The sequence below is a fragment of the Equus asinus genome, chromosome 16 (assembly GCF_041296235.1).
Source record: "Equus asinus isolate D_3611 breed Donkey chromosome 16, EquAss-T2T_v2, whole genome shotgun sequence".
In the NCBI taxonomy this organism is placed as follows: Eukaryota; Metazoa; Chordata; class Mammalia; order Perissodactyla; family Equidae; genus Equus; species Equus asinus.
The window spans coordinates 45,842,058-45,865,674 of NC_091805.1; the positions used below are offsets into that span (position 1 = coordinate 45,842,058).

A 23,617-nucleotide genomic window follows, 5' to 3' on the forward strand; every position below is an offset into this window, starting at 1 on the left:
TTGCAATTAGGCTTGAAGATCCTGGGAGAAAGGAAGTTCCCTAGAGATCAATTAGTTATTTGTTTCATGATCTGTGGGAAAACTTGTACTTTTTCACAATGAGACTACAGAGACTTAAGTCCCTTTAGAGAAGAAAATCTGCCTGGCTGGCTTTGGGGGACCATCCATCACTCCTGACCCAGACTGCCCTTTGTGGTAGGAAACAGGAGATAAGTGAGTTTGCTTGTTCAAGAAAAGGGATTTGGACCTGGGTTCTCTATCTCAAGTCCACTCCCAGGGAGACAGTTCTCTGCCTTCTTGGAATGATTCTCAAGCAGGAGAAATTCCATCTGGAGGTCCATGTGCACATATTTTTGGTGCTCCCGTTAGTGAGCAGCTGTCAGTCTGCCAGCCTGCTTACCACCCCTCAACCTTCCTGCCACCACAACAAGCTGTTTTGTCTTGTGTTCCCGGCGCTTCCCCATTTCTCTTCCTCATGACGTCCCACCTACATTGGCACAGAACAATTCTGCTTGCTCTTGTAATTATCTGAATCTGTGACTGCCTGTGGGGGGATTCTCAGAATGGTTATGCTTGCCTTTATTTTGACCACAATGCTTTTATTTAACTATACTCTTCCACCTCGACTCTCTCATTCCTGGGGAACTTTCTCTTCTTCGAACACATCCTTGACCCACTGGATCACAGAAAGCTCCCAGAATCTTGGGTTTTGTTCTTTTCCTGGACAGATAGTTTACTGATTCATCTTTCAATCACACAAAACTTCTAGCTAGCCTTGGGTTAGCCTTTCCCTTACCATATTCACATATTGAAAACACTATTGTATTACAGCTATTTTACCAATCTTGAATCCTCTCATCAATTTATAGTAAGTTTAGGGGGAGTGGAGGATGAAGAGTTTATCCCCAGTGCTACAATCCTATTCTTAATGTGCTCACTGAAAGGTCCCTTTGAGGAACCAAGAAAATTGGGTCAAGCTCAATCACTCTACTAATCAGACTATGTCTAAACAAAGCCTCAGGGTGGGATCAGACTCCTGGTGTGTAGGCAGTCAGGGATATAAAGTTTGGAGAAAACCTGCTAAAAGGTTCTGAGCACCCAATTCCTAAATTGGTAGTGGGGGTGCCCCGCCAACCAACAATTCTCCAAGACCAGCTGGGTGTCCTGTAATTCAACTCAGTTCTGACACCTTCTATCTGGAGATAGCATCAGATCCCGCAGGCTAAGGGCTCAGTCCTACAAGACTGCCCTCCCTCCCCCACTTCAGATGCCAATCGCAAGTCCAGGTTGTCACCTGTGCTTCTGACTGACCAACTATAGATTGGAGGATCCAACAACCCCCTCCTTGTGTTTGATTAATTTGCTAGAGCAGCTCACAGAACTCAGAGAAACATTTTACTTACTAGATCACTAGTTTATTATAAAAGGATATACCTCAGATGGAAGAGATGCATAAGGCAAGGTATGAGGAAAGAGCAAGGGGCTTCCATGCTCTCCCACATCTCCACGGCTTCATTTCCTCCTTCAGAACCCTGTCTTCACTCTAGATGACTCAAACAGGGAATAAAGCAGAGTTCTTAGCCCTCAAGGGGCAAACAACTATTGAAAGCTTAGCTTGGCAGACACTTTATTATCTCTAAATCTTACAACTGTCCCATGAGAAAACTAGTGTCCATAAATTCATTCATTCATTTGTTCATTCAACAAATAATTATTGAATGCCTACTATGTGCTAGGCATGTGTTCTAGACATTGGGGATATAAAATAGTGAATAAGACAGAAAATGTCCTGCACACATGGAGCTTACATTTTAAAGGAGAGAGACAGGCAGTTTACATAAATAAATATCAGATCATGGTAAGTGCTAAGAAGAAAATAAAACTGGCTAATGGGGGTAGGGAGGAGTTCAGATACAGGTCAAAGAAGGTGTCTCTGTGGGACTGACACTTAAATTGAGACCTGAGTGATGAAAAGGATCTGGCCAGGTAAAGACCTGGGGATAGCATCAGTGCAAAGACTGTGTGATAGGAATGGGCTTTGTGCCCAAGGAATGTCAAGAAACACATGTGTCAGAGGGGGAAAGGAAGAGGAGAGGAGCTCAGAGAGGGAGGCAGAAGTTGGATCAGAAGTGACTTAGAGGGCTGGCCTGGTGGCGCAGCGGTTAAGTGCACACGTCCTGCTTGGGCGGCCCGGGGTTTGCTGGTTCGGATCCCGGGTGCGGACATGGCACCACTTGGCAAGCCATGCTGTGGCAAGCGTCCCACCTATAAAGTAGAGGGAGACAGGCACGGATGTTAGCTGAGGGCCAGTCTTCCTCAGCAAAAAGAGGAGGATTGGGCAGCAGATGTTAGCTCAGGGCTGATCTTCCTCAAAAAAAAAAAAAAAAAAGTGACTTAGAGGTTAAAGTAAGAAGGTTGGGTTTTAGCCTAAGTGTAATGGGAAGCTATTAGAGAGCTTTAATGAGAGTGAAATGATCTGATATATATTTTTAAAAGCAACAGATGGAGAATGGGGCAGGAATGAAAGCAGGAACACCAGTTAGGAAGTTTTTGCCGCAATGAGAGATATTGGTGAGCTGAACTGGGATTTTTAGAAGACGGGCTTTACAGTGTGTTTAGATACAAATGTATTAGAGTTACGTCTTTAGCATGAGCAGCTACAGGGAGAAAGACATACTTTTTCCTCCACTGAAGCTTTCACAAAGGAGAAGTGTATATATAACTCTCTCTCTGTCTCTCTCTCTCTCTCTCTCTCTATATATATGTATATATACCCAAAGATATGAGACAGATACACATATTTTGGGGGAATGAAGAAAGGAATAAGAAAAAATGAGCAAGTTTATTTACAATACAAGTAAATAACTGGAATATTTTATGAATTAACAGTATTTCCTATAATAGACATGTTTTATAACTACATACTGAAGAGAAAAAATGTTTTACTTGCTTTGAGTCAACACAAGCCTTGGGGTTAGAGGTTACATTTCCTGAGTGACTAGGACTCTTTAGTAAAAAATTTAATTTATTAAAGACTACTTACTTTTTAAATTATTATGAAGTTGTTTTTTTTTTTTTAAAGATTGGCACCTGAGCTAACATCTGTTGCTAATCTTTTTTTTTTCTTCTTCTCCCCAAAACCCCCCAGTACATAGTTCTGTATTCTAGTGGTAGGTCCTTCTGGTTGTGCTATGTGGGACGCCACCTCAGCATGGCTTGATGAATGGTGCCACGTCTGTGCCCAGGATCCGAACTGGCGAAACCCTGGGCCACAGAAGTGGGGTGTGGGAACTTAACCACTTGGCCACAGGGCTGGCCTCTGAAGTTTTAACTATAAAATTTTATAGAGAATAACATTAGTCTTGATCTTTGAATATCTGCATCTATGAGGAGAGATCCATAAGATACAATGGAGAACAGAGCATAGTCAAATTCAGTCTGAATTGAGTCTTTTTGTTTAATTCACCAAGTTGTAATACAGTGGTCCCCCTTTATTCTCATGGGCATATGTTCCAAGAAGCCGAGTGGATGCCTGAAACCATGGATAGTACTGAACCTCTATATACTATGTTTTTTCCTATATGTACATACCTCTGATAAAGTTTAACTTATAAATTAGGTACAGCAAGAGATTAACAATGATTAATAATGAAATAGAACAATTACAGCAATATACTGTAATAAAAGTTACTGTAGATCTTAGCAAACTCAGCATACAATTTTTTTCTTTCAGACAGAAGCCTATTTCACATCAGAGAATCTGCCGTCTAGGGTTTTGATAGGGCACCTCCTTCTACCCCACCCCAGCGGAGAGAACCACTTGCTAACCACTTGTGACAGCTTACAGACTTTATAAAAGTGAATTTCCAAAAGTCCTAATAAAAAACTTAAGTTGAATTCACAGCCAAAGATGAAGATTGTTATTTTGAGATTTCTTAAACTCTGTTCTATAGTTAACTGAATTCTGATGCTTTGAGCACTGTGAATAAAGACTCAGTAATTTACTCAGCAAAATAGTTATTAGTACCAACCACATGTCAGGAATTGTGTTAGGCAAGGGACACTTCATTAGGGCTTTTTGATTTCCGAGTTTGTAGGAAGTCCAAAATGACTTAGCACAAATACTCCATTATTAAATTTTGAGTTCCTGTTCTGATGCATTGCCCTCTCCCTTGTGGGTCTCTCTGTGCCTTCCCAGAGCATTTGTTTTGCCTTTGGATTTTGCTTAGAAGAGATGATAGGGAAAGATATATGAAATGCAGGTGCTGATAGCTTGTGTAAGAGTGGTCAAAGAAAAGGTAAGAAGCTAGAGAATGGCAGAGGCAGGATAATGAGAAATGATGATGATCCAGGGAAAGAGAGAGAAAAGCACTATTCATTGGTTTTGCTGAATAATGGGTTAGTATATGAAGAAAACGAGAGAGAGTAAGATGGTTATGTGTGGATGAGAGGGGAAACAGAAATGATTAAGTGGGGAGGACGAGGGTCTGAGGAGGAGTAAACATGGGTTGTATGAGTATTCAAGGTATTTGCTCTTCCCCCAGAATAGTCTCTGGGTTGACCCTTGAAAATTAGGAAAATTACAGGGTAAAGTCTCTTGCCTATTATCTCTAAATCCTGCAAACCTCCCATCCTCTCCTTTTTTTCAATCAAGTTGAAATTCACATAACGTACAATTAACCATTTTTAAAGTATACAATTCCGTGGCATTTAGTGCATTCACAACGTTGTGCAACCACCACCCCTCTCCAGTTTCACCTTCTTTTTCTTCTAATTACTTGTATTTGACTCTTCCTCTCTAATCCCACAGGCATGGCCTTCATCCAGACTCCTATTCCACCAAAGCCATCGTTTCTGCTGGGACCCAGTCCCTAAAATGTCCTACTCTGATGCAAAAAGGAAAAAGACTAGCAAAACTTAAACTTGAGAGCAGGCAAGTCAGATTCCTACCTGCAGTCAAACACCCAGCAACAAACCCAGCTTTGGCAGGGAGATGCTGGGGGAGGAGGGAAGTATGGAGGCAGTGAGGAGACAAAGCCCTCTCACAATATAGAGGACCTTCCTGCTGAAGTGAAGAGTACTCACTCACCTGATTACCCTGGACGGGTTCCTATGCAGGTGGGGGCTTCACTTCTCAGCTTTGTATTCCACACTCATCTCTGCCCTGATTTTAGTTTCTAACCCCACAGCTCTCTGGCAGCCTAGCACAGACCAATAACCTCTTCTTCTCAAGAGAGTACCTGTCATACTTAAGAGCTCATGTCCCTTGTGTATGATAATACAATGGCATATTTATTCTCTGTTCACATTTTGCATGAAAAATATACTTAAGATAGTTACTAAAAACAAACCACATCTCACTGATGGCCCAGCAGAAGTCGTGTTATCTTCTTTAAGTCCCTGCTCAGTCAATGGTGATACTTCTGGAAGCTTCCACAGTGACCTTCAGACACAGTTAACCGTTACATCCCTCAGCTTTTATAATACCACTTTGAGGACCAATCTTGTGATAATTGTTCCTAATTTGTCTTCTTAACTAGATTGTGAGGCCCTTGAGGGCAAGGAATGTGCTTTATTCATTTTTTATTCTGTCCGACTCAGTGCCTGGGACTTATTATACAGTCAGTAAATCTTGGAAGATACAAAATTTTTAAAAGTCCGAGTCTAACCCGCTTCATGCATGCTGGATTTGCCCTTCATGAAACCAGGTAAGGGACCAGAACAACTTTTCCTGGCTTATTCCTGTAAGAAGCGATAGAGCAGTCAAAATGATTCAGTTCATGATTTCCCAGATGTGGCTGAAGTGGACTGCAGACCCAAGAAGCCTCCTTGGATACTGAGAACTGAATATGGAAATGACCAGAATAGATTCTATCACCAAGTTGGACCAAACCATCCTTCCCAGTTTGTCAGTCCTCATACCATGAAATATCCTATGTAGGAACCATATTGCTTCTGCCCCCTTTATGTTGTTAGTGCCAGCGAGTTGATTACAACTCCTAGCAACCCTGTATATAGCAGAACAGAACCCTCCCTGGTCTTTTTGTGCCATCCTCTCACCTTCTGGCGCTATATTAGTCAATGCTCCGCTGTTATTCATAGGGTTTTCATGGCCAGTTTCTTCAGAAGTGGGTGGCATGTCCTTCTTCATAGTCTGTCTTAGTCTGGAAGCTCTGCTGAAACCTGTCTACCATGGGTGACCCTGCTGGTATCATGGGTGACCCTGCTGGTATTTGAAATACCAATGGCATAGCTTTTAGCATCACAGCAACATGCAGCTGCCAAAGTATGACAAGTGACAGAAGGGTGGTGTGGTTCCCTGACTAGGAAATGAACCCAGGCTGTGGCAATGAGAGACCAAATCTTACCCACTAGACCACCAGGGCTGGCTTCTGCCCCCACTATGCTACTAAAACAAGATCAGCAGTGACTTCTAATTGCCAAATCCACTGGCCACTCTTCAATTCTTATTCTCCTTTACTTCTCAGAACATTTGGACACCAGAGATTAGCTCTTTCTTCTAGAAAATCTCTCCTAGTTCTCTCCTGTATCAGTTAAGATTGATTTTGGCTGCAAATAATAGAAACTTGTCTAACAGTATTCTTAAAATATAAGAACGCATTTACTTAAAAAGAAGTCCAGAAGTAGGTAGTTCCAGGTTTAATCAGAAGCTCAACTATGTCATCAAAGACCAACTCTTTCTATCCATCTCCTCTGTTGTCATCAGCATGTTGACTGTTTATCTTCATCTCTATTTGCTGTTGCATTTATGGTCACAAGATGGCCATGGTAGTTCCAGGCCTCTTGTCTTCATTACTTTGTCTCAGCAAAAAGACAGAGGCAGGAGCAAAAGAATTTCTTCTCTTAAGGTGCTATCTTTTTTACACACAAGAAAAATTTTTGTAGGAGCCTCCCAGCAGACTTCCTTTCATATTTCATTGACCAGAACTGAATCCTATACCCACTCCTAGACCAATCACTGGGAAAGAGAAATGGAATTACCAGGATTGGTTTACATCAAATGTGATTTATCTCCTGATTTGGGGGAAGGAACTTACCTTCCTTGAAATCAAAGGATCTTCATTCTATCTGAACAAAACTGTGTTCTATTAATAGGGAGGAAGTAAAATAGGGAATGGCTATTGGATAAGTATGGCAGAGACTGGCTTAATTTCTACTAACTCATATCTCCTTTCCTCTTGGGCACACAGCTGGATTACATCATCTCCTAACCTCTCTGCAATTAGCAGCATCCATGTTCTTGAGTTCCTACCGATGAATGTGTGCAGAATAGATGTATGTGTTTGCTACCTCCAGGCCTGGCCTATAAAAACTTCCCACACAAGTCATCTATATTTCCTCCTTCCTTTTTTTCTGGCCGGATGCTAAGCATGCAGTGGAGAAATCCAAGGTTCCAAGGAATAGTGAAGTTGCAAGAATCTAGATGGAAGGTGCCTGAACCCCTGAATGACTTCATGGAGCAGAGCAACCCTCTTCTCCCTGGTACTTTGCTCTAGCACCTACAATAGACTGACAGTGTGGGCAACCAATAAAACTTAATTGTGTTAAGCCACTGAGATGTGGGGGTTGTTTGCTACAGCAGTTAGTTAACCCTAACTATTCAGTGAATAGGCAATGAACAATGTCTGCCACATACCCCTTCCCAAGCTTTCTTTGCTAAAGATACCCTAAGGAGTCCTGGAAAGAAAAATCCTGGGGAAACCTCAGCCTTGCTACCCTAGGAGAAGGGATGAGTAGGGAAACTGTCCATTCAGGGTTGACATTCATACCCAAGGCAAAAAACATCCTATAAGAAATCATTGTGGGCCTGGTGCCCAGATGTTGTTTTCTAATATAATTCCTCATGAAAGGAACCAGGACTTCTCAGAGAAATGGCTATTATAGGACTTGCGGAGGGAAAGTACAAGATGAATCTGGAACATCTCATTATGGGGACATGCTAAAAAAAAATCCAGGAACTTGAAAAGGCACCCACTGACTGAATCTGGGAAAATTTCAGCAACCAAATAATTAAGGAGAATAAGGAATTATAAACCAGTCTATATCATTAGTAACTAGACAACTAAATTAATTTTTTTTTGAGGAAGATTATCCCTGAACTAACACCTGCTGCCAATCCTGCTCTTTTTGCTGAGGAAGATTGGCCCTGAGCTAACATCCGTACCCATCTTCCTCTACTTTATTTGTGGGACGCCTACCACAGCATGGCTTGCCAAGCAGTGCCATGTCCACACCCGGGATCTGAGCCGGCAAACCCGGGGCTGCCGAAGTGGAACGTGCGCACTTAACCACTACACCACCGGGCCGGCCCTTAAATTAATTTATTCATTAACAAGAGTTAAGGGAGGATTGGTACAGGCAAGAATCATCAATAGATGGTAAATCTAGGGGAACATGTTTAATGAGGAGCAGTATATTTGCATGGTCTAAAGTGTCTCCTAACAGATTGCTTATTACAAGGAAAAAAAATTAAATATAGTGTGGAGAAATCAGACACCTCAACAAGGTGAGTCAAAATTATTATCACCCAATGAGGGACAGAGACATCATCTGACTTTGGATGTGATATCCTGAGAAGGACACAATAACACTTATGTAGTATTCTGGCTAGAAACGGATAACCTGAATCTAATAATGAATAAACAAGAGACAAACATAAATGACAAACCTAAAATGAGGAACATTCTATTATTAAAAAAAACAAAAGGGCCTGTACAGTCACACCCTCTCTAACGGGGGTACATTCTGAGAAATGCATCATTAGGTGATTTTGTCGTTGGGCAAACATCATAGAGTGTACTTATGCAAACCTAGATGGTATGGTCTACTACACACCTAGGCTATATGGTAATAATCTTATGGGAGCACCAGTGTATATACAGGCCGTCATTGACCAAGATGTCATTATGCAGTGTATGACTGTATTTTTTTAAATATCAAAGACTGTATTCTTAAAAATACCCAGAAAAGCTAAAAAAACTGTTTCAGATTAAAGGAAACTAAGGAGACGTGACAATTAAGTGCATATATGATCCTAAACTGGGTCTTGTGCTGGAAGGGAAAAAAAAGGTAAGAAGGACATTGTTGGATTGACAAAATTTGGAAGATAGGTGGTAGATTAAAGTATTATATCAATGTTAAGTTTCGTAGAATTGATAATTGTATATTTTGTGTATGTAAAAGAATGTACTTATTCTTAACACACTGAAGTATTAAGGGATAAGGGGCATGATGTATGCAATATACTTTCAAATGGTCAGAAAAAAAAGTGTGAGTATGCATGTGTTATCTATCTACGTATCTGAGATTGCAAACGTTAAAGCAAAAGGGGAAAAATGTTAAGTGAATCTGACTGAAGGTTATATGGCTGCTCTTTTTCTTATTTTGCAACTTTTCTATACATTTGAAATTATTTCCAAATAAAAAGATTTTTGGAGACTAGATTAAAAAAATCATTGAGGATTCCCCCTTGTTGGTTCAAAGGATTTTTCCATGTTCTGCCTCCTATCTTTTACTTCAGACCTTCACTCTCATCTGGTTTTCCCAGTTTTACAGCTGTTGGCTTCTACCTGAATTTTCTTTTTCTTCCTGGCCCCTTGGGTTCACTACTTGTTTGGATAGTTTGCCTAGCTTTTTGATTCAGCTTCCCTCAAGACACAGCCTTTCGATCAACTTCTACTTGGCTTTAAGTACCGAAGCTCCTGAGTAAGTGACTTCTTGACTTCTAACACTGAATCTAGGCTCCAGGTCCTAGAGGGATGTCACACACTACATGAGACTTCAGTGCTTCCAACTGGCAACAGCTCCATCCCCCTCTCCAGCTGCCCTGACTTTGTCTGGGAGGAAATAGCTCACATCTCTGCCCCTTCTCTCCATGTTCCCTGCTGGATGAAACCCTCATCATAGTTTCCTAGGTAGGCTCTCTTTCTCTAGTCTTCACCCATTCCAGCCAGCCATTCACCTCACTGCCACCAGTTCTCTCTTTAAAGCACAGATTCCTTCATATTAGCTGTCTGATCAAACCTCTAATAGCATTTTATTGTCTTTCAAAATCTGACTCAACCTCCTTTACTAATTCCATATTCTGCCACTTCTCTGCTGAACTGTAAGCTGCTTCAGGGCATGGACCATGCCTTTTCTTCTTTGTATCTTTAATTTCTAATATAGTGCCTGGCACACAGAAGATACTCAAAAGATATCTGCTGAATGGACAAATGAACTCCAGCTACATTAAATTTTGAAACTTCTTTGGCCATATCATGCTCTCTGAAGGTGTTCCCTGACTCCATCATTCGTCTTATATATGTCTCTACCCATTTTTTTCCCCTACTCTGAGAGAAAAGCTCTCTGCGAGAAAAGACAATGTCTTATTCATCTTACATCTGACCCAGTGTCTAGGAGAATACCGAGCATAGAGCAGGCACACAAGGAGTTTGTTGGATGATGAATGAATGATATTACAGAGGGGAAACTACTAGATTTTAAGACGTTCTTATAGTGAGACAGACTGAGGAAATGACCTAAGAACAATGAAAATAGAGATCAACAAGTATAAATAAATAAGGTACAAATAAGTAAATTAAGTAGTCAGATAATGATGCAGAACTGAACAATTAGAATAAAGTGGGGGTCAATCAGGAAAGGCTCCCTAAACAATTTTGAGATACGTTGGAAAAGAGTAGGAGCTTAGAGGCCTGTCATGGAGGTGGACTGAACCAAGGGATGATAAGCAATGTGTCTGAAGTCTGCTTTTTGAGCAGGATTTGTTCTACCCCACAACTCAAGTTCTGCCTTTTTCCTGGCTCCCCACACAGGCCTGGTCACCCATTCCATATGTCTTGATGTTTCCCAGGTCATCCCAGTGTATATCTACCCCAAACCTTTTCTAAGTTTCTGTGAAAATAAGCAAACAAAACTGCCCTGTAGGATTGAACACTTTGGCTAGCCCTGGTCCTCTAGGGAAATAACCTTCCCTGTGCCCAGTAAAACATAACTGCTCCCAGTGTTGTTAAGCCAGGAGAGAAACCCGAAGGTACTACAACCACTTTAGCACATCTTCACAAACCTTATCTGTTTTTTGTGTGAGGAGATGGGGACCCAAAGAGGTCAAGGATGTATAAAGAGTGAGATCTGAGAAATACAGCCTGATAGAATCTCGTCTTAGCCACACCTGCCCCCCTCCTGAAAGAGTACATGCAAATACCCATGGTTCTGGACAGTCACTTTCTAGGGCTCAGATCATTGCTGCCTCCAGCACTTGCAGGGTGGAAAAAATAAACAGATCATACTACAATCTCCCTAAAGATGTCCCCCACTTTAGGAATTAGAACATTTTACACAGCGGGAGGTATATTTGAAGTCCTACAAAATCTCTTGACCCTGGGAGATGGCAAGTGTCTTTCTATTAGGGTAACCTAGTTTTCACGCAGTGTCCATTTTTCCTTAATGTTGTGTGCCCAGTGCAGTCCGTTTCCTGAATACCCAGCCTTCCCATCTCCTGGTAGAGGCAAGAAAATTACGGCAGCATTCGCTCACTGCATGTTTTGAGGGGTTGTGTTCAGAGCACAGCTATGCTTTCTCACCTCTTAATGCAAACACAGGTTCCCAAGACGGCAATGGGCGAGCCCCTAAGGGGCTCTTGATGGACTTGGAGGCTTACAGATCCCGTACACGGATGTCACTCTGCTAGAACGTCTCTAGTTGGCAACGAAACATTAAAGCCTAAACGGGGGTAATTCCTCAACCAGTAGGGGGGCTTCCCGGGTAGGCACTGCCTCCCCGCGCGCTGCCCAATCTCTGGGGGTGTCACACTAGAGTGTGGTGATGTCACACTGGCTGGGATGACATTTTACAGCTGGATCCCCCTACCGCCACCAAGCACCTTTAAATCACCGCGGAGTCCGCCGTGCGGAGGGGGCGGGGAATCCTGCCACCGCACTAGTTCCAGGCTGGCTCCCCACGGAGGCCCACCCACTCCCACTCCCGCTCCCGCCAGTACTATGCGGTAGTCCTCATCGGCCCGCTCTTCGGCACTTCCGCCTCAGTAGGTGTCATGGCGCGGGGCGGGTGAAGAGTTCCCGCGAGGCGGGGCAGGCCGGATGGGGGCGGCCGCTCGGCGCTCAGCTCATCGGGTCTGGCGACAACGGCGGCTGCGGAGCGAGGGGCCTGGAGGTGGCCCCGGACGGCAGCGGGAGGCCGAGGCGGGAGCGCGCGGGGCTGAGGCGGCGGCGGCGGCAAGGGGCCGGGCGGCGGAGCGGGCGGGAGGCTGAGGGGGCTCCCCCCGCGGGACGGGCGCGGGGACGGCTCCGGGGGGCGGGGGCCGGGGCCCGAGCCGGCTCGCGCGGGGGGTATGATGACCCGGCGGCGGGGCCCCGGATCTCGTCTCCTCCGCCGCCTCCTCACGGCAGCCCCAGCTCGCGGCTGAGAACCAGACACACCGGCGGTGAGTGGGGACGGGCGGGAAGAGGCCTCGGCGGGGAGCGACCTTCCTGAGGCGGGGCCGGGCCGGCCGGGGGCGCCCGGCCTGTGGGGGGCGCTTCCCTCAGCGGGCCCCCCCGGACCCGGCGCCGCGTCGGCGGCCCGCCGCTCGCGGCCACCGAGGGGTTGCGTTCCCAGAAAACTGGGGAGGCTCCGGGCTCGTTTTCGGGGCAACTCCCCCAGTCTCCTGCCACTTCTCTGCTGGGCGTGTTGTTGTCCTCAAGTGACAGGGGGCCGCCTTGCGTCTCCTCACCCGGCCGGTTTTTCCCCGGCTGTCGTGGCAGGTTCCCAGTGTGTGGCTTGTGCGTGTGTATGTCACCGCTCTGCTTATCACCGTGGTTGTGGGTGGTTTGTGCGGTTTGGGACCAGGAAGCGCTGTCTGGAAAGGACGGAGGTGGTGGGGTGGGTGTGGAAGCTTCCCCGTCCTCCCGCGAAGGCGCTTCATCGTGGTTTGTAATTTGTAATGATGGTGGAGACTCCGTGGGACCAGCCCACCTAATGTCTGTCTGTGCAAGGCAGATCTGGAGATCTGGCTCTGAGGGAAACTTTGGCTGTCTGTCGCCACTTTCCCAAAGCTTTCATTAAAAGAAAGAAAAGAAAAGAAAGGAAAGGTGAGGAAACAGCCAAAACTCTTGGGTAAGGCCTGCACTGCTCACACGTCTGTGGGAAGGAGGCCCTTTTTGTGCCTAGCAACCAAGACGTGGGGCTCTGTCTCCAGGAGCGCTGGTCTAACCTCCAGTTTGTTGTGGTGACAAACTGTGAGCACTGGCCTGTGTTTATTGCTGGGCGCGCTTTCTTTCCTGTTTAGGTGGGGGAAGGGAGGAGGGGCGAGACAAGGGGAAAAAACAATCCCAAGCTCCAATATGTCTTTCCTTCCCTTAAACTACTGACTCAGTTGTAGATATACTCCTTTTGAGGCAGCCCTGGATGGGTTTTCTTATTGACACTTTGGGAATTTTCAGTAATTGCATCAAAATATTCATTTCAATTGTGGACTCTGCTGCCCACCAATCTATCCTTTATCTTATTTGTTTCCTAGTAACTCTGATGAAAACAGCAGCGTGGCTTCCTGCTCCTGATGAAGTGGGGTTAAATTAAGTTGCTGATGCCCTCAGCAAAACCTACAATTTTGCTCTTGTTTGTGTAAAGCTATTTTTGATTCCTGGTCTGTAGTGTTTTTTTTTTTTAAGATTATAGAGAATGCAAATCATTATCAGCTTTTTTTCATATATAGGTCTAAAACTTTCTGTAAAACGTTTACAAATCTAACAAGTCATTTTACCTAATAGTTGTTATTCAGCTGGTGATTTTGGAGATTTTCATGTAATTATCTTAGGGTTCTGTATAATACTGGTATGATGAAGTGTAACATTGACTTTAAGATACTGTGCCTGGCTTGAAGGATATTTTGGTAAAGTGCTTGTGGTTGGAACTGGAGGCAGCCAAGCCAGTAAAGTGTCTGATGAGTAAATGGTGAATGAGATCTTGTAAATATACTGGCTCTGATTGGTAAGTAGGACTTTTGCTGGTGATATGTTCATGAATAGTTTATCATGTCTTTGGACATTGTAGTTTTATGGTTTGTATAGCAGGTTGATTGGTAGATTGTAGAGCAAGTTGATTTTTTTTTCCTAAAAGAAAAAAAGATCTCAAAATTCTCTGGAAAATAGAATTCTTTCATTCTGTGGTTTTGTTTTCATCAGCACAGTTCAGTCAGTGGTTGTTGGTAGAAATCAGAGAGCCAAATCTGCCTTGTAAACGTCTTACTCTTGGAACTTGTGCAACTTGTTGTTAGTTATATATTGTAACTAGTCCTTTTGTAATTTGAAGTAATTTTGCAAACATGGACTTCCTGATCTGCCCTTTTATTTTCATTTTCATAACTATATAAAGCAATCCATATTTTTTTTTTTAGTTTTTTTTTAGGTTACAGTTATTAATTCCTCCTAAGTTACACTTCAGGCCATTCTGAACACAAGTCATAAAAATCATTTTTCCTTCAGGTACCACTTCAACAATTACTGATTTGCTGTTTGGTTCCTTTTTTGTTTTTTGCTTCTCATCTCCCATCCCAGCTCCCTAAAGGCCTTATGTATTTTTGTAGAGCATAATTTGGCACTTAAAAAAAATTCACATCCTGTTTTTATATTTTTCTTTTTCTTGTGTTTCATATCACCTAAGCAACATCCTAAGCTCTTTGAAGATAGGGAAACTTATGTGTGTTTGTTTTGGGTTCTTCAAGGGCACCTGGTATAGTGCTGTCCCAGAGTGTTTAACGAAAAAGAATCAGAAGACCTCAATTCTTTGCCAGCATTGCTACTCATTAGCTCTGTGTAAAACTTGTTTGGCTTTCTTTTTTTTTTTTTTTTAAAGATTTTTTTATTTTTTTCCTTTTTCTCCCCAAAGCCCCCCAGTACATAGTTGTATATTCTTCGTTGTGGGTCCTTCCAGCTGTGGCATGTGGGATGCTGCCTCAGCGTGGTTTGATGAGCAGTGCCATGTCCGCGCCCAGGATTCGAACCAACGAAACACTGGGCCGCCTGCAGCGGAGCACGCGAACTTAACCACTCGGCCACGGGGCCAGCCCCTGTTTGGCTTTCTTGGGTCTCATTTTTCTCATCTTGGAATTAGGGAGCTTTAGAGTATCTTTTAAGGTTCGTTTTAGCTGTAAGAATCCCTGTACCTTTTTGCCAGTGTCTTCTGCTCCAGGCAAATACATCTCCTTAATCTAAACAGTTTTTCACTTTGCCACATCCCTTGGCATTCTAGCAAAAGTTATCTCATTCATCTGAAAGAACTTCCACCTTCCATCTGCCAAACTGCTGTTACCTTCCTTAAGTCCTATTTTCCTTAGGCCTTTGCTGGCTGATCTAAACAGAGATCTCTCAGTGTTTATGTTTCTTATTGATTTATGCTTTGTTAATGTGACATTTTCCTCATGCTAGAAAATCCTCAAGGTATAGTTTTCTTTATTCTAAACTTTATAGACCTTGTGGACGGTCCTTGTGCACATAATACGATGTAGATTCGTCATTCCAAATAGATCTGAGAGCTATTGAAATTTAGGGAAAAATATCCTACCTGGAAGGAGAGCACCCCTCAACCAGTTTACCAGAATATTACAAAATTGGTTTAAATGGCTGGAAATTACATAGAATTGTAGAGTTACTCCTATGTCAGCTAGCTCCACCTATTCCACACCCTATTTTTGCATACTAGTTAGGGAACTGGCTTGTTTCACGTAGCTCTTTATGAAGGAAGTGCTTACAGGAAAGGGGGTGGGGAACTTTGATTCAAATGGTGTCATTAGAGTTTCAAGCTTATTTTTTCCTTCTGTATTACTATACTTAGAAAACTATATATTCTCTTGTAGACAAGAGGCTATATTTTCTATCTCATCACGTATTTCTCTAATTTAGTCAGAATGACTTCTGAGATCCCCTTATGTTTATACATGGAGAATTACTGTGATCTCTTTGTAGTCATTTATTCTAACAAACATTTGACACATGCTGTAGGCCAGCCATTGTGATAGATGCTGGTGATACAAAAAAAAAAAACGCGCCTACTCTGTTATTGAGAATTGCCCTCATGGAACTTGCAGTTTAGAAGAGAAATCAACTTTTAAATAAATAATTACAAATAGTCATACTTAGAATAAAATCAAGAATAGCCCACAAGTCAGTATGTGATCTGGCCCTTGTCTGCCTCTTTGGGTCCTACTTCTACTCTTTTCTCCCTTGATCCGTTCCATCCATACTGGTCTCCTCTTCAGATAGGCCAAGAATGCATCTTGGCACTAACTGTTCTCTTTCACTGGAATGGCTCCTTCTTGTCAATTAGGTCTCAACTTAAATGCCACCACCTTACAAGGCCTTCCCTGACCACCAAATCTAGAGTCTCTGTCTCCATCCCACCATTTTTATCATATCATTGTGTTAAATTTTCACCATAGCATTTATCACTAGCTGCTATTTTCTTGGGATGTGTGAGTGTCTCCTCAGCAGAATGTAAACTCCAGGAGATAAAGGATCTTGTACATCTGAAACACCACTGTTATCCCTACTGTTTAGAACAGTGCTAGGCAGATATGCTAGGTGCCCAACGCATGTTTGTTAAATGAATAAATGAAATAAGTAAGTATGAGTGGGATAGGTGCTAAGAAGTAATAGAGGATGCTATGGGAGCCTTTACCAGGAACCCTAAGAAGTGGTCCGGGGAAGGCTTTCTGAGTGTATTTGTCAGCATAAGATTGACTAAACAATAATCTGGCTGAAAAAAAATAGTATTTCTCTCATGTAACAATCTAAAGTAAATGTTCCAGGGTTGGAGTGAGCATACCTGGTGGGCAGGCGGCTGTGCTCTACACCATCCCTTGGGTGTTGTCTCATGGTGGAAGCTCATGGCAGCTCTGTTCTACAACATCCCTTGGATGTTGTTTCATGGTGGAAGCTGGGTCTCCACGGGTTCCTGCTGGTGGAAAGGGAAAGGAACACGCAAGGCTCACCCACACATCACTTTCCATTGGAGAGAGACACTGGTAAACATAGTCTAGCCATGTGCCTGGGATGAAGGAGAGAGTAGATTTTGATCCAGACCAACAGCCGGTGCCATACTGAAAAAGTGAGCTTTAAAAAGAGACTAAAAGGATAAGTGGAAGTTAGAAGAAGAGAAGGCTAAGAGGGGAAAATGAAGTTCAGAGAGGGAACATTATGTGTAAAGGAACTAAGGCAGGAGAAAGCAAGGCCTATGCTAGGAACCCAGAGAAATTTAGTACTACTAGAAGAGAGAGTGCCTGTGGGAAAGAGTGGATGAAATGAGGCTACAAAAATAATCAGGGTCCAGTGGCTGGCCCTGTGGCCTAGTGGTTAAGTTCAGTGGGCTCTGCTTCCACAACCCAGGTTTGGTTCCTGGGTGCAGACCTACACCACTCATTGGCGACTCTGCTGTGGTGGTGACCCACATAAAGCAGGAAGACTGGCACAGATATTGGCTCAGGGTGAATATTCCTTAAACAAAAAGAGGAAGATTGGCAACAGATATTAGCTCAGGGTGAATCTTCCTCAGCAAAAAAATAAGTAAATAAATAATCAGGGTCCAGATGTTCTGAGGCCTGGCAATCCAACTTAGAGGTTTTGGCCTTTATCCTAAGGTTTTAGGTAGGGGACAGATACGCATTTTTAAAAGCTTCACTTGTGAGGTGAAGAATGAATTGGGAGAAGGGAGCTTAAAAAGAGGGCTTAAGAGTATCATTTGGAAGAGACAAGTTAGGCTATTGAAGTAAGTATCTAGGGTAGTGCAATCGTAGGGGTGGAGAAAAATGATTGGAGTAGGGAGCAATTTGGTGTTGTGCTGAAAGAATTTTCTTCCCAAACTTGTCTTGCTTTATTTTTTTAATCTTCTTTTTTTTTGTTTGTTTTTGGGTTTTTTGTTTTGTTTTGTGTGAGGAGAGATTGGTCCTGACCTAACATCTGTTGCCAATCTTCCTTTTTTTTCCCCTCCCCAAAGCACCAGAACATAGTTGTATAGCCTAGGTGTATGTCATTCTAGTTCTCTGTGGGATGCCATCGCAGCATGGCTTGATCAGTAGTGTGTAGGTCTGCACCCAGGATCCAAACTAGTGAACCCCAGACTGCCAAAGTGGAGCACACAAACTTAACCTCTCGGCCACGGAACTGGCCCCATTGTCTTGCTTTATTTTTAAAAAACATGTATTCTTACTTACCTACTTTAATGATATGAATACTCTTTATATATCAGTGTGCTGGAGACTATGTACATATCTGTGCATGTCAGCTAAGGACAAGTGGTAGAGGAAAGAAATCAATATACAGTACTAATTTTAGGTTATTTAGGTCACCAGTTGTTAAATTGTATCAAAGAGGCAAAGATGACACTAAGCAAAAGCAGGAGGAATTTATTATTGGTGTGTCAGGGAAAAGATGGAAGTTACAGAAGACTGAGGGCAAAACATAGACGAATGATTACCTTGGTTGTCATACCCAGCTTTTCCATTCATAGTTATAATATTTGAACTCTTTGTGATAAGATTGTCTGCCTGTAGTGCCCATAGTGTGGGGCACCCAGTAAATGTTGTTAAATAGATGTGACCATGGCAGAGAGTGGGGGTGCTGTTAATTTGACTGTTTTTGCAAGCCTAGGATTCTAGCAAGGCAATTCTATTTTTAGCAATAAGTTCAAGTACCAGTAGCCTTTTGCCTATTCTAGTTGGGGTCAGTGCAGTGGGCAAATTTGTCATTATATTTAGATGGTTAAATCTTTGGAAAGTCAGGTTTGAAATGAAATAACTAGTTTATTGCTGTAGTCAAGAGGTATAACATTTTCAGGAAGTCAGAAATAGCTTTGAATTTATTGGAAGCTGTTCTCATGCGAATTGAAAATATTTGTAATTTGCTTAACAGAGTCTGATACGTAGTAAGTTATTCACAGATATTAATTCCGTCCAGTACTTTTGTTTGGGAGGTCTCAGCCTAGGAAGACAGTTGCCTCCCCATTTGCAAAGGCAAATTTTTTGGAACATGTCTTTATCTTGTGTCTAGAAATGGCTGGTTTTAGCTGAATTTCAGTGTTATATAAATAACAGTGTTGGTTTTTTGAGGCAATTTTGGTTCTGTTATTTTCTTCTCACCTTGTGCTAGTTGAGGTCGTGATGAGTTTCAGCCACACCGTAAGAGTCCTGGTGGCATATATTGACTTAAGTACTGCACATCCTTGCTGTGGGGAAGGCCAGTGAAATTCTTGGTGGTTCTTTCCGTCTTTCCCTCTGGGTGGACTTAAGTTTGTCTTACTGAATAAGAATTATATTCATTTATATACTTAAACTTTCAGAAAAATTTCATAGAACTTGTACTTTTTGCAGTGCTCAGTGTGAAGATTTGAAACCATCAATACCTGTTATTTTGTTTATTGGGTGAAAAGTTGTCAGCAACATTACTCTAGTAAATGCAATATTTTTAAAAAGTGTCTAGTTATGAATATACTTTTAAAAATTTGGTATTTCATAAATTCTTTTTAGTATTATTACTTTAAGCCCCCATATTCCTAGACATAGCTACAAACTGCAAATTTTGTATTCAAATTCTTTTACTAGATACTTTTAGGTATGCTTGTGTTCATGTTTTTTGATGAATTGTTACAATTAGTAGCTCAACAGATGTACAATGGAAAACAAATTTTGAAAATTTGCTTCTTTTCATTGTTCAAAAATTGGTTCAATTTTATGATGACAAGAAGTATTTTTGCATATATTTTAATAGGTAAATTTTCTAAAGGTACTACTTGATTTCAGATTTTTCTTTTATTATACTTTGGTATTACATCAGTGATATAGGTAGAACAAGATGATCTGTAAATTCGTAGCCTCAGAGTTATATTGTACTGACTTTAGCTTTTAATTTACACTTTTTTCTCTTCAAGGTTCATGTAAATTATAGAAACTCTTGTTTAAAGTAAATCCGGACTGCATTTTAGAAATCGAAGGCTCAGGGTTTATTCTTTGTTCCAGCTGTCTAGTCCGGTGCAGATGGTTTCTAGTTGCATTTAGGCACAAAGAAATGTATACATTGCTTTTTTATGTTCTGTAACATCCTTTGTCGTGCTTCCTTCCTTTCTAGTTGTGTGTTTATTCTCTTATGACTAGTAAAGTTGTACTGTGTGTGTTGGAGACTTCCCCCATATCTCGAGGACCGCACAGATAAAAGTGAGGGACAGAAAAAACAAACAAACATTTGAAAATCCTGCAGTTTAATCCGAGTGGTAGGGGGCAAATATAAGGTTGGTTGGCAGAGGTCAAATCACCCAACAAATACGGAGTGTCTGTATATTGCTAGAGTCTGTGGTATGTTCTTGTGCCATGAGCTAAGAACATGACAGATATGGTACCTGCCCTCATGGAACTTATATTGTAGCTGGGAATGTAACATTAAATAAATAATTTCAAGTTATAAAGGAGAAACAGGGTGCTATGGGATTGCATGGTGGGTAGGGGGTGCTAATAGTGGTGGTGATTGTGGGGAGTGTGAGGTGTAGATATTGCTAGCGCCATTTTACAGATGAGGAAACTGAGACTCACTGCCTCCCTGATTTTTGGCTTGTGGTATAGGTATATAGTGGTATCTCATAATTGAGATAGAAGACTGGGGATGCGGTGGAAGCTCATAAGTTTAATTTTGGACATGTTGAATTTAAGTTGTCTGTAAGATGTCCAAGTTGCAGTGTGGAGTGGTTATTTGGAAATAAGGATTTGAGGTTCGAGAGAGAAGTCTAGGTTAGAGATAGAGATTTGAGAATCTTTTACAGATGACTAATCCTGGGAAGTAGTTATTGAAAAGGGGGAAAATGTGGAGCAAGAGAAAAGGGATTAGTATAGAGCTCCAAGTCATCTGAGGGTTATGTGGTTGAGAAAAAAGATAAGTTTGAAATGGTTTGTATACTATTTCAAATGTTTGGACATTATTCTGAAAGTATTAGCTTTGGGATTAGTCCTTGGGTTTACTGAGCTTGCGATGTCTATGGGACATTTGGGGATGGAGAGCTGGGCTGTTCTCACTCCCTTTCCCCATATTTTTCTAGGAAGAACATCCTGTGGTTCTTCAAAATATCCTCTCTAGGCTTCGCATCATCCTGATTACTTTCTTCTGGTCAGTTCGTCAGTGATCCCCTTATAATGTACTGGACATAGCTAGACCCGATTTTATGTCCGATCTGAGAGAGTGGATAGCCTTCACTTTGTCTTCCACATTTTGGACACGATTTCTGTGACTGTGGTTTAAGGTTGAATTAACTCGTGAGGGGAGGGGAACGTTATTGTGTAATGTTTTTCTTACCAACTGAAAGTGTTTTTCGTATGTGCTCCTGGTAAACCTTGTATATCCTTGTGCTTTGTGCTAATCGTATTTTGGACCTAAGTAGGACTCTATATTTTTATTAAATTTTGTCTGCTAGATATTTCTTGTTGTTTCTACCCTATTGTGATCTTTTTGGACCTGTTGCTTAACAGTATTGAGTATCCTGCCCAAATTTGGTTCATCTGTGAATTTTACAAGTATGCCATCTATGTCTAAATTTAAATAATTGATTAAGAAGTTAATCAGGGCAGGAATGAAGACAGAGCTTTGGAATGAGTTCTGGGGTCAAAGAGCCTGGGTTTGAATTCCAGCGCTGACACTTAATAGCTGTGTTATTTTGGGTGAATTACTTTAACTACTCTGTGCCTTAGTTTCCTCATCTGTGAAATGGAAATATTGATAGTATCTGTTTCAAAGGGTTGTGGTGAGAATTAAATGAGTAATGCATTTGAAGTGCTTAGTCTGCTGCTTGGCACATAGTAAGTGATCAGTCATCTGAGCTATTATTATTATATTATCATGATGATTATTTTATAAACCATCATAGATGTTCATACTCTTTTAACAATGTGTCCTATTATTGCTGAGTCTCAAAGAGTGATTAAGGATATGTAATTAGACCAAAAAGTTTATCCTTCTATAATAGGAAACATAGTTTGGAAAATGTATAAAATAAAACCCCAGCCAGATATATGTTTACTTGTGGTTTTTCTAAACCAAAAGTTTTCTTATATAATCTAATTGAGGCATTGTATGAAATTGAGGGTCTAATTCTTCCTCTCTCTCTCAACGTAGGTATGGCATCACAGCTGCAGGTGTTTTCCCCCCCATCAGTGTCGTCGAGTGCCTTCTGCAGTGCGAAGAAACTGAAAATAGAGCCCTCTGGCTGGGATGTTTCTGGACAGAGCAGCAACGACAAATATTATACCCACAGCAAAACCCTCCCAACCACACAAGGGCAAGCCAACTCCTCTCACCAGGTAGCAAATTTCAACATCCCTGCTTACGACCAGGGCCTCCTCCTCCCAGCCCCTGCAGTGGAGCATATTGTTGTAACAGCCGCTGATAGCTCGGCCAGCGCTGCTACATCAACCTTCCAAAGCAGCCAGACCCTGACTCACAGAAGCAACGTTTCTTTGCTTGAGCCATATCAAAAATGTGGATTGAAAAGGAAAAGTGAAGAAGTTGACAGCAACGGTAGTGTGCAAATCATAGAAGAACATCCCCCTCTCATGCTGCAAAACAGGACTGTGGTGGGTGCTGCTGCCACAACCACCACTGTGACCACAAAGAGTAGCAGTTCCAGCGGAGAAGGGGATTACCAGCTGGTCCAGCATGAGATCCTTTGCTCTATGACCAACAGCTATGAAGTCTTGGAGTTCCTAGGCAGGGGAACATTTGGACAGGTGGCTAAGTGCTGGAAGCGAAGCACCAAGGAAATTGTGGCTATTAAAATCTTGAAGAACCATCCCTCGTATGCCAGACAAGGACAGATTGAAGTGAGCATCCTTTCCCGCCTAAGCAGTGAAAATGCTGATGAGTATAATTTTGTCCGTTCTTATGAATGTTTTCAGCATAAGAATCACACCTGCCTTGTGTTCGAGATGCTGGAGCAGAACTTATATGATTTTCTAAAGCAGAACAAGTTTAGCCCACTGCCACTCAAGTACATCAGACCAATCTTGCAGCAGGTGGCCACAGCCCTGATGAAGCTCAAGAGCCTTGGTTTGATTCACGCTGACCTTAAGCCTGAAAACATAATGCTGGTTGATCCAGTGCGCCAACCCTACCGAGTGAAGGTCATTGACTTTGGTTCTGCTAGTCATGTTTCCAAAGCTGTGTGCTCAACCTACTTACAGTCACGTTACTACAGGCAAGTGGCAAATGCTAAAAAACAAATCTTAGACTAGCAGTCTGTGTTTTCATTTAACATATTACATGGGACTACATATAACAATGAATTTACTTACAGATTCCAGGATAAAAATAGGATATGTTTTGGTTCATTCCATGTGTGTGGCATTCCTATATGTAACATTATTTTATTTCTGAAATTTTATTTAACCCTAGAAAAGTTAATTGTCTGATTCTGAAGATTGTTCCTAGTTGAATTATCCTAGCATCTGGTTCTTTCCTTAGTACCATTATAACTAATTTTCTCATTTTAAAGACTCTTTAAATATTAAAGATGTTTACTTATTTGTAATGAATTTGGGCATATGCTGCTATTTTTTCCAAGTTCATATCTTTGC

At 42.1% G+C, this 23,617-nt stretch overlaps 1 protein-coding gene across 8 annotated transcripts in view; it reads left to right on the forward strand.

Moving 5' to 3' along the window:
- Nucleotides 1-12,173: 12,173 nt before the first annotated feature.
- HIPK1 (homeodomain interacting protein kinase 1) overlaps nucleotides 12,174-23,617 on the forward strand; it is a 49,164-nt gene continuing 37,720 nt past the window's right edge. For 6 of the 8 annotated variants that reach the window (XM_044749118.2, XM_044749120.2, XM_044749122.2 and 3 more), the window contains exons 1-2: nucleotides 12,332-12,463; nucleotides 22,161-23,238. In XM_044749118.2, coding sequence (XP_044605053.2) covers nucleotides 22,163-23,238 — 1,076 coding nt within the window. In that variant the 5' untranslated portion in view covers nucleotides 12,332-12,463; nucleotides 22,161-22,162. Of the gene's footprint in view, nucleotides 12,464-12,710; nucleotides 13,110-22,160; nucleotides 23,239-23,617 lie in introns of those variants that run through there. The other 2 variants (XM_044749115.2, XM_070487077.1) reach the window with 2 other exon arrangements.